The sequence below is a fragment of the Corvus moneduloides genome, chromosome 4, assembly GCF_009650955.1.
Source record: "Corvus moneduloides isolate bCorMon1 chromosome 4, bCorMon1.pri, whole genome shotgun sequence".
Taxonomy (NCBI): Eukaryota; Metazoa; Chordata; class Aves; order Passeriformes; family Corvidae; genus Corvus; species Corvus moneduloides.
In genome coordinates this window covers 59,635,500-59,646,755 of record NC_045479.1, presented here as the reverse complement: position 1 = coordinate 59,646,755, position 11,256 = coordinate 59,635,500, and the positions used below count along the sequence as shown (strand labels likewise).

Here is an 11,256-nt window from a genome sequence, read left to right as displayed (position 1 = left end):
TGTCTAACTCACTATGCTGGGCCCTGTGGCCTGCGTGTGGGTTTTGGGTGGCCTGAGAAGGGCCAGAGGCCGCCTCTCCCGTTCCCGGGACCCTCTCCCGCTGCTCTCCCCTCCGGCCGCGCGGGTGCCGCCGCCGCCCCGCCCCGCCCCGGCGCGCAGGCGCGTGCCCGGCCCGGCGCTGTGGGGAGCGCGGGGGCGGGCGGAAGCGGCGGCGGGGGCGATGCTGGCGGCCCAGGGCCGCCGCGTGGCCTGCGCCGTCTCCGGCGGCGTGGACAGCGCCGTGGCCGCGCTGCTGCTCCGCCGCCGAGGTGCGGGGCGGGGGTGAGGGCGGCGGGGCCGGCCGTGCCCTGTGCCGCGCTGCGCGGGCCGCGTGTCCCCTCTCGGTGCCCGCTCAGCCGCCCCCTCGGGCTGCCGGAGCGGCCGCACGCCGGGCAGGGCAGCGCGGAGAGCCGGGCACCGCCGGGACGGCAGAATAGCCGCGACGGAGGGGGTGGGAGCTGGGGCTTACCGTCGCGTTAGGTTGCCACAGGAGCTTGGATTAGCTATTACCTAGAGAAAAAAACCATAGCTATACAATAACTCTGCTGTAGAGTTTAGCACAGGACTACTCACCATCTTCGGAAAGATGCAGTTACCAAAGCCATTCTTGAGAAACACAGGGTTTGCATCCAGGCTGTAGGAATTTAACTTTCTAAGACATTCTCGCCTTCATTTAATAGGGTACCAGGTGACAGGTGTGTTTATGAAGAACTGGGACCCTCTGGATGAGCGAGGAGCTTGCTCTATTGACAGAGATTGTGAAGATGCTTACCGGGTGTGCCAGAAGCTTGATATCCCGTTTCACCAGGTTTCCTACGTGAAGGAATACTGGAACGAAGTGTTCAGGTAGAAACACATTTACACTAGCTGGTTTTCCAGTATATTAGTGTGGTACCATGTTATAATGAAAAGCAAGAATGGACAGATAATGAGCAATGGCAATTCACTGCAGTATTATCAGTGCTAAGAGAAAGCCCTGAAGCCTGTTAAATATTGAGGAATTACCTTTTCTCTTGTTTGTATTTAAGGTCAGAATTTATATCTTGGTTTTAATGTGTTATTTTAAAATTAATAAGAGATTTCTCCTTGTGGTAGTGCGTAGCAATTGCTTTGTTGCAGCTTATTTCTTCAGCTACCCGTGTACTGGCCCAACCTTACTGCAACTTGAAAAAAAATTATTTAATGGGGTGCAGTTATTGTCTGTATGTGCAGCTTACACAGAGCATTTTACATAGTGTGTGCTGAATCCAGTTTAGCATAAAATGATTGTGACTTAGCCTTTGTTTCTTTAAACTTAAAACGAATTTGAAGCTGTTCTGTGAAGAGGGTGCTCAGATTTTCTGTGAATTTATTTCACTTTAAGGGACGTTCTACATAGGAAAAGCTGAGAGATTTTCTTGGAAGGTAGGAGAAGAAGGGACATGTTGGTATAACAGCATAATTTATCTTTATGCGCTGAACATAAGTACATAAAAGTTGGTTCCTGATCTTCATCATCCCCCTTTAAGTAGTGCTGTTACTACGTTACTTGAAAGCGAGGAATAACCTGGTCATGCTACTTGTACTGCATGTTGAAATGACATCATGCTGAGCACCAAACTTTTGGATAGTCAGTGAAGAAAACAGCAAAACAGCCCTTTGCTGGGGAAGTTCATTCCATTATTCTATTTTTGCTGTGAGAGAATGAATAAGTGCTACAAAACTTCTTGGGCTTTATTAATACAGTGTTTCCTAACTCTCTGTTACAAGTGTCTTGGTTTGTTTCAGAATCCTTTTTTCTTTACTGTCATCACTGACCTTAAATTTACTCCTCCTCTGGATCTCTCTTAAAAGGGTTATTCACCATAAGACACCTTTTATCATGACAACTGTTCCAGGTCTTGTCTTTTCCATGGCTTTTGCAAAGCCTGTTTCAGTTCTTTGCGTTAGAGAAAAGGAACTCTGTCCTGTAGACATCCTTCATTGCCCTTTCTCTCGTTCTGTGCTTTACTAGAAGTTCTGAACTGATGTGAGTCTGGCTTTGTGCTGAGTCCTTTACAGAACTCCCAGTGTACCATAAGAGTACAGTGTGAGCCAGCAAGAGGGAGGCATCTCTGGGTAGACCCAGGTGATTTAATTATTAGCAGCAGTTGTTGAATTCAGAACTTTTAAAAAGGAGTTAGAGAAAGTAAAAGATATGTTGCTTTATTTTCTATTTACTAATGTAATGTATCACACATAAGGCAGAAGCAAGTGATTCAGTTTCAGATGGAGAAAACTAAAACCAAATACTAGGATTGCTGTTGTTCTTTTAAATCCAGTCTGTGCCCTCAGTTCCTCTTGACTGCAGTGGCTATTGACAGCAAGCAAAATGATGCAGTGATGAGGCCTTTTGATATCTCAGGGCAATGTTGTATGCAGGTTTAATTTCATTAGTTATTATTTCAGTGTTTTCAAGTGAATAATAAATACTAAGTAATTGTGCAGCAGTGTAAAAGGACAACATAACTTTGAGAAGCTTTGAATTTCTAGAAGGGGAAAAAAAAGGACAGGAAAATGTCTCTAAAATTAAGCCCCATGAGTGATGACTGCTTGTGGTGACGTTATTGCAGCTGAAGTTATTGTCTGTTCCACTGAGACACTCCTGGTGTGTACCACCACATTGTCCCACTGAAAAATTAAATAGGGTTGTTAATTCTGAAAGTAAGTATTCCATAAGAGTTGGGTAGGATGTGCACAGTGGACAGCCACATCTGCCCAGAGGGAATATTAATTTAATAAAGCGGGGTTACAAGATTGTAAGTGATAATTTGACCCTGTCCTCAGTGCACTTTGGGGAAAGTCTTCCAAGGATTGGGTTTTTTTGCACATTACAATCTAATATTATTTCTAACATAAAATGTTTAGTATAACTGGATCTTCTCTGAGACTGGGACACTCAGGTTCTCATAGTTAAACACTGTCCAGTTTCTGATAGTATTATGCATATTAATGATTCTGATAGACATTTGAGTCTTTATTTTACAGTGACCTCTTAAAAGAGTATGAATTGGGAAGGACGCCTAATCCTGATATTTTGTGTAACAAGCACATCAAATTCAACTACTTTCTGCATTATGCTGTGGATAACCTTGGTAAGGTATTTTCAAGTGTGTCAGTACAGAGTGTGTGCCGTGGAAATGCTTAAAGGAAACAAACTCTTTAAAAGGTGGGGAAATACATGAGTCCATGTGCATGCCTAACTCATATATCTGTGGTAGTATGTCAGTAATCACAAAGTATTTGGTTTTAAGATTGCTTTTGCATACAAAATTATAGAATGTTTCAGGTTGGGAGAGACTTCCAAAGATCATCTAGTCCAGCTCCCCTGCCCTGAGCAGGGACATCTTCCACTAGATTAGGTTGCTCATATGTAGGAACAGATTTATTTCAGGGACACGCATTGACCTGACCACTAAGTTCTACATTCTTAAGTTGTCCTTAAAGTACAAAAGCACAAGTGCTGGCATGCTGGTGAATAGTTTGCGTTATTTAAATAGGAGGAGTACAATTATTGTCAGTATAAGACTTCTCTAGGTTTTCTTCTTTCATTGCTTTCTGCTTTTCTTGCTGTATGTTTGCAATCCTGTTTCGAACTGTGAATTTCAAGTTTGTGCCTTTATGTTATATTTGGGTTTTTTTCCTTGATAGGAGCAGATGCAATTGCTACTGGGCATTATGCCAGGACCTCACTGGAGGATGAGGAAGTGTTTCAACAGAAACATACTAGAAGACCACAGAGGCTTTTCAGAAACCGTTTTGAAGTTAGAAATAGTAAGTTGTGACTTCATTTCATGTTTTATCCTACATATGAAAGGGAAATTTAAACTACATTTGTTGTCACAGAGTCAGAGATGTTTGTTACCTTACACACAATGATTACCGATTAGACCCCAGCCTTTGTAGAAGGTTGGTTGTGCTAAACAAGGTATTTACATTACTGAAAAGGACCCTGACTTCTCAAATACTACAGATTCTGTTTTAAGAGTCAGGTGAATGTCTGATACATGGTGAGAAGCATGCTATACCCAAAGGGAAAAAAACTTGTAAACTGAAGCTATGCAAAGCTGCCACAGTGATGATTTTACTTTATAGATTCTCTGCTTTCATTTGTTTGTTCTGGACTTAAAGGGGTTTATTTTTTTCTTTGTTTTAATTTTACTTCTGGGAAGTTGAAATGGCCCCAACTGGACCTATGGTCTATATATGGGACAGACTGTGATTTACAGATGTAGTGTTTTGTGATGAGCTTCCTTTCCCTGTTACTGAGATTTTATATTGCCAGTTGTGACTGAACTATTGGCCTGTAGTTCGTGTTCTAGTCAAGAAGCACGTAAGTAGTGTTTGTACAACAGCAGAGCTATTAACTTTTAAAGAGAGGGGGCAGAACGTGATTGAAGAACTGTACCAGTTTTATTTCATCTGGGCAATCAGGAGATTTCATCTATTTTAAAGAAAAAAGTCCGACTCCCATCTCTGAGCATTGGCAATAACTCCACTGATTGCTCAAATCATTGATTTGAGGTGATTTCAGGGCAAAACAGTGTCTTTCTGAAGAACAGTGTACTCCAAGGTATTTGAATCTTTGTTCTCTCTTTCACAGGAAATGTGAAAGTTGTTTTTGTTTTTTGTATTGTCAATGTCCTTGCCAGTGACACATGCACTATTGAAATAGATGTGAGGCAGTGTAAGACTTTGTAAGATTCTGCACTGTACAAATGCAGAATCTTCAAGATCTTATTAGTGATGAGAAAATATCTGGGTGTTTTCATTAGATTTTGAAAAACGTGCAAAATCCTGTCTTTAATATGTATTTGGAAATACTAAAACAGAAATGTTGATTGTCAAAATACTAAAGCAAGTTGAACTATTAATGGTAGTTATGATGAGGTGTTTTATGTGTTTAACTTTGCAGCTGTGAAACTCCTTCAAGGCGCTGACCTCTTTAAGGACCAGACATTCTTTCTAAGTCAGATCTCACAGGATGCTTTGAGGAAAACGATCTTCCCTTTAGGGGATTTAACAAAAAGTTTTGTAAAGAAGATAGCAGCAGAACATGACCTTCATCATGTGTTAAAGAAAAAAGAGGCATGGTAACACTTAAAACTCTTTTGATGTGTATTTCTCTCTAAAACAACTTTCCTGAACTTTTCGAACTTTAATCTCCGGCAACCCATCAGTTTCTAATAGAAAAGAATAATATAATAGGCTGGGAAGCATTTTTCATAGCTGGCTACTGCCGTAAAAGTACTTTCAGGAGCTTGTGGTTAGTTGTGCATTTTAGCTTGCAGGTATTTTGTCTACTGTTGTATGTCAGAAGAGCTAAGATGAAGGTGAATGTGTCAGATGCTGTGAGCCTGAAGGAAAGCATCCTCTATCACAGCAAGGGAGAAGCCTCTGGTCTTTATTCTCCATAGCTTTTAAGAGCTTCCTCTCTGTAATTTTTCACTATGTCTTTAGAAATTGGATCATACTCTTTTCCCATAGTTACTCTTAAAAAAAAAAAAAGTTACGTTTCTTTGAGAACTAAGACTTCATGAGTTGATCTTAAAAACTGTAATGCAGGCAGTAGTTGTTTTGCTGATGCTGCCTTGATTGCTTTTCATGTTTATATTCAGCCTCAGTAAATGGATGCTTGAAGAATGTCAGCAATAACTGAAAGGAAAAGAAAAGCCTGTTTCATTCTGAAAGTGTTTTTTTTCAAGAGATGGACCATCACTGTATCATTTTGTTACTTTTGTACCTCAGTATGAAAGAGACTTCTGTTTTTAATGTACATACAATCTAGTCACCAAGGTTAATGTATTTATTTATCAAACAGATTTTCTATTTCCTAGTATCTCTCTTACTTTCAGTGCTTACAGCTCTCACCGATTCTGTATAGAATTAGTTTACCTATGTTGCAGCAGATGTTGTGGATTTGTTTATGACATGCCTAAGATAGTTTGGCATATATGGGAGGGAAAAAAACCATCTTGGACAGATTATTTCAAACAATTTCTTGGACAGACATTATTTCAAATGTTTTTCTCTGCTTTTATGGATTCAATTCCATGTTTCCTTTTCAGAGTATGGGGGTCTGCTTCATTGGTGAAAGGAACTTTGAAAAATTCCTTCTCGAGGTGAGCAACACTAAATCTGTGACAATCTTTGTTTTCTTCTGGCCTTCAGTCACTGTCTATAGAAAAATCTCCAGCAGCTTGTGGCCCACAGTAAGTAGCAATGTCCCACCTGCCTTTGCAGTCCGAAGCCTAGTTAGAAGCTGACACCCACAGCCTGGGAGAGGTATCTTGCCCCTCTACCAGCAGTCACTCCTTTTCTGGGGCAAAAGGAGTGAACATGCACTCCTGTGCCTGCCAGGCTCTGACAAATGGTTGGAATGTGAGAGGGACAAATTGCTGGATCCTGCTGTCCCCTGACATATGTGAGGATAGGGGACTTGAAGCCTAGAGTTACTGCCCTTCCTGCTTTTCTGTGAGAGCAGTATTGAGGAAGAGTCAGTAAGCTGCTTGGGCAGAGTTTGCTTCTTTCTTCTTCTTCAGCTTCAAGAGAATGTAGTTACAGGATCTGAAATATGCTGTGAGGTCTTCTTGGGCTGTCTTGTGACTTACCTCTTCCTCTTTGTTAGTATTTGGAACCTCAACCAGGTAACTTTATTTCCATTGAAGATAAGAAGGTGATGGGAAGACACAAAGGTAATTGGCTAACTTACCGTAATAACTTACTTTTAAATAAATGGAACAATACTGCTTATATTTGGAGGGACAAATTTTGGGAAATTCCAAAGGAGTCTACAAATTTTTACCCTGTTTGTTAAACCATGGAAAATTTGCTGTATCCAATAGTAGAGCCTTGAACTACAACTGATTCTTGATTAGTTGTTCCATATTGCAGGAAAGCAAATAATTATTAGGGTTACTCTGTCAATACTAAGTGGTTGTTATTTTAATACCAGGAGACCATTGTTCACTTAATTCCTTCAAAATGACTGTGCTTCCTTTCCATAATCTTTAGTATCTAAACTTTGTAGAAGAAAATGCACCTCAGTGATACACAGCAGGACAGCATCAAACATGGGCACCTTAACTTTTCCTTTTCTCACATGTGTTCTTCCTTTGCTGTCCTCAGTTCAAGCTGCCAGAATTGAGTTCCTCTCCCATGTAATGTATGGTAATAGAGTGTTACACTGGTACATAAAAGTAAGGGACTGGCAAGACTGAATGGTAAAAAACCCACAAATTGAAACTGAAATAAAGAAATGTTTGTCTTTTATAAGACCTAAGAATACCACAGGTGAAATGGATTATTTGAAATCTTTAGTTTGCATTTCAAGTACAGATGAAATTTCAAGTAGATGTTAGTTTTAGTTTGTGACTGGTCCTCTTCTCTAAGGCAGCTTGGTTTGTTATTCTTTGTTTAGTGGTAACGTTTTGGGGAAATTATTTTAATGTGTTTTTCTGAAAGAAAAAGATGAAAAGTTCCTAGCAATATTCCATTTTTATATTTCTTTAGGTTGGTTCCTCTTCACAATAGGCCAGAGGGCTCGGCTGGCAGGCCTCAAGGATGCTTGGTTTGTTGTAGACAAAGATGTCAGCACTGGAGATGTCTATGTGGTGAGTTAATTAACACCGGGTTTGCAAATGACTAATGCATACATTTTGTGACTGCTGCTATATGGAGCATGAGCCTAACGTGGGCAGAATTCTTGGCTTTCCTCTTGGGGGAAACAAGAACCAACTAGTGTATCAGCAGATATGAAACATTTTCCAAACAGGCTTTTCATGAGCACCAAATTGTTTTAGATTTTGGCACAGAGCTTTTCCAAGCAAAAGGCAAATACTGAAAAGAATCAGCCAATCTCCTGAACTCTCATTTTCTACTCTAAAGGATGAGGATTTTATCTTAGTTATTAGGACGTGGTTTATAAAATACGTATTATCTTGGTTTATGATATATTGCTGCTTTGTTTTTCTAGTAAAAGAATAAGGAGCCAGTGACAGAGTTTTATCATTTTGAAAACTGAGGCAGAATATGTATAATAATGCAAATAATTGGTGTGTTAATGGCTAATCATATGATGTTTCTTCCTGTTCATGCAGTTGTTACTCCTCTTGGATACTGATGTGATTGTGATAAGGTGTTCTGCTACTTGTTGGTGTGCTGGTGGGGGGGACCATAATCAAATGAGAATTGAGAAGAAACACACAGGAACACTAAGAAATTTTTTTTTATGCCCTGCAGTGAGTTTGTCAAAGGCAATGCCTTTGTTGGAGAGGTGTTCATTTGGGAAGCTGAAAAAGAAGAAGGTAGCATCTTGTTGAGATAGGATAAAGGAGGTCAGATTTCTGAACTCAGCCTGAAGAAGGCAGAAATGCAGTTGGAGGGAAAAGCATACAGGAAGAGACATGACTCTGAGGGGAGTGGAAGACTGACAAAGCATTCAGACTTGCTGTAGCCTACTTAAGTGCTAACAAATGCTTTCTTTCTTGCTCACATTGCCTTCATCTTGCTATGGCTTGATGCTCCTTCTATACTTCATGCTTCACTTTACAAGCTCCACCTCTTTGGCAAAAACATCAGCAATAAATAAACGTTTTTTAAGGCACCATCAAGAGATCACCCTGCTCTGTACAGAGACCTCCTGCGGACAAACCGAGTGCACTGGATAGCGGAGGAACCTCCGGCAGAGCTTGTTAGAGAGAAGATGATGGAATGTCATTTAAGATTTCGGCACCAGATGGCACTGGGTAGTCAAACCTTGTTTTACTTTTTGTCTTACTCAGTTTGTGAAACTCTGGTAGCGTGTTGCTGTAGTTCTGCAGATAGTGGAAAGGTTTTGGCTTGGCCTTCCTGTTTCTGCAGTGTGTTATGCAACAATTCTGTACCTTGACTTAGATCTGTTTAGCCTAGGTTTTCCTTCTTTAACATGAACATAATGGTTAACTGTCAGGTTTTCTGCTCATGTCAGGTGTTTCTGATAATTTTCTGCTCTAGTGCCTTGTGTCCTGACTCTAAACCAAGATGGGAGTGTGTGGGTAACACTAGTAAAGCCAGCAAGAGCTATCACACCTGGACAGGTAAGTTATTAGAAGTAGTTTCCCTGCCATTTTTGTGTTTTACCTTATCTGGCTAATAACACAGAGTAGGTGGAGCAAAATAATTAATTTATTTACATGTGAGAGTGGTTAGCTCTATTTTGACTATTCATCAACTGTTTTCGAGGAGATTGTTTCTAGTTTTAAGTGATCTGTTATTATCTGTATAGTCTGAGAAACTTGCTTACAAGTTTTAGAAATACATGGAAACATCTCTGGTGATCAGTTGTATATGCAGAAATGGAAGCTGTTGTTGTTTGCAAGAAATAGATTTTAAAAGGCGTTAATTTGGTAATTGGCTGCTTAACATGGGTTTAGTGTTCAAACCAGTTTAGGGAGGCTCTGTCTGGGGAAGTCCATTGTCCTGTAGAGTACTGAGAAGAGGTGCTGTGCCTAAAAGGGATGCCTTTTAACACTGCCAATATAAATACACTCCATCACATCCCAGCACAGTGGCTCTCAAATATTCCCTGCATGCCTTCTCCCAGCATCTGTTGTACCCACCCTCCCCGATACTTGGGGGCCTGTGGGTCACATCAGGAGGGAAGTTGTTTGAGAACTATTTGTAGTGGAGAGAAGCTGAGAAGAATCCAGACAGCTTATGAGAGACATGAGAAGCCCCTGAGTGCCAGCAGCTGCTGAGCCTGTAACCGGGCTCTGTTTTGCCAGGGAGTGAGGCAAGGCAGGAGGTCTGGGCTCCCCTGTCCTGCAGGAACCTACTGAGCACATCGGGGAACTCCAGTTGCTTCCTTGCAGATGGTCTGCTGCCATAGTCCTTGGCCCCTTCCTGTTTTGGGAAGTGCCACTGCAGGCTGGGCACAGTTGTCTGGGGAAGGTCCAGTGGAGATGCAGATGATGTTATGTGTGTCATCCCGTTTGGAAAGGAAATTTCCCAGCACAATCTATTCCACCTCAGTAACTGAAGAGTTTTGAGATGGTCTTGTAGAAGTTCATGATGAATTTTCCACCAACATGTTTATAAATATACACTCATGTGAGCCAACAAATCCTCTGTGATTTGCGTGTTTTTTTGGTTTTTTTCAGGGTTTTTTTCAGATTTAGCCAGAACAGGTATAAATGAACGTGCTCACTCTCCAACAGGTCTTGCACAACCTGCAGTTGCTCACGATGGTTTCTGCAGCTGCTAAAAAGGCTCTCCCTGTGTTTATCTCCTAGTTTGCCGTGTTCTACAAGGGGGACGAGTGCCTGGGCAGTGGGAAGATCCTGAGGATGGGCCCATCAGTGTATACCTTGCAACAGGGCAAAAATCGAGAGGAGAGTCCAAAGAAGGAAGAGATTGACAAAATAGAACCAGCAACATAACGCTTGGGGTTGTTTATTGAAGGACTTCGGAGAATTTGCTGCCTGAGAATAATAAAAACTATAATGAATGTGGATTTTGTTGATTGGTATGTTCTTAAGGCCAGTTAACTGAAGAGTCCCAGCTCTTGACTGTTAGCACTGAAGGAGTTTAATGCCAGTCTGGTGTAATTTTGCTGGACTGTATGGTGCTATTTATGCTAATATGTATCAAGGGATGTCCTAAGGTGTTCTGTAATAGTAGTTACACATAAAAGAATTTTAATATAAAAATCATGTCTGAAATAATAAATCTATCTCTTACATGTAAGTGAAATACTTTTTTTTCCCCTTACTTAAAGGTGTACCTGTCCCTAGTAAAGGACATAGATTATTTTACTATGAATGTGTGCTTGTGCTTTGAATTCTGGAAAAGGAATTAATGATGTTCAAGTTCAGCATTTGGAATGAACTCCAGGCAACAGATACTTATTTTTCATTTTGAATAGTTTTCTAAAAATTGCTTTTGATTCTTAAACTGTATTAAGTAGTCGTTTCAGATGTTTACATAAATCAGAATTACAAATCTTAGGGGCTTAAAAACCATCTTGAATGTTAAATGTTTTCACAGAGCTGACTCATTTTCTGTTAACTGCTGAGGTCTGAGGCTGTTTGGTTTGTCTCCTGGAGAAGAGAATGCATTGTACTTGAAAAAGATGCAAATTCATAGGGATTTCCTTATTGTGGTTCGAGCTTAATATAGACCTAATAATGATTGGATCTTGCTATGTCTCAAATTGGAATG

General features: G+C 40.7%; 1 protein-coding gene across 3 annotated transcripts; it reads left to right on the top strand.

Annotated features, from left to right (window-relative positions):
• The first annotated feature begins 203 nt into the window (after positions 1–203).
• On the top strand, positions 204–10,857 carry TRMU (tRNA 5-methylaminomethyl-2-thiouridylate methyltransferase). 3 transcript variants are annotated; one of them, XM_032106928.1, is made up of 11 exons: positions 204–308; positions 720–885; positions 3,046–3,152; positions 3,709–3,831; positions 4,973–5,145; positions 6,126–6,179; positions 6,686–6,752; positions 7,570–7,670; positions 8,660–8,804; positions 9,052–9,134; positions 10,329–10,857. In XM_032106928.1, exons 1-11 carry the CDS (start codon positions 221–223, stop codon positions 10,473–10,475), a joined length of 1,254 nt encoding a protein of 417 aa, XP_031962819.1. In that variant the 5' UTR covers positions 204–220; the 3' UTR covers positions 10,476–10,857. The 3 variants fall into 3 exon arrangements, with proteins under 3 accessions (XP_031962819.1, XP_031962820.1, XP_031962821.1); XM_032106929.1 differs by lacking the exon at positions 10,329–10,857 and having other exon boundaries at positions 9,026–9,117; XM_032106930.1 differs by lacking the exon at positions 204–308 and having other exon boundaries at positions 724–3,831; positions 5,032–5,145.
• Positions 10,858–11,256: the final 399 nt, after the last annotated feature.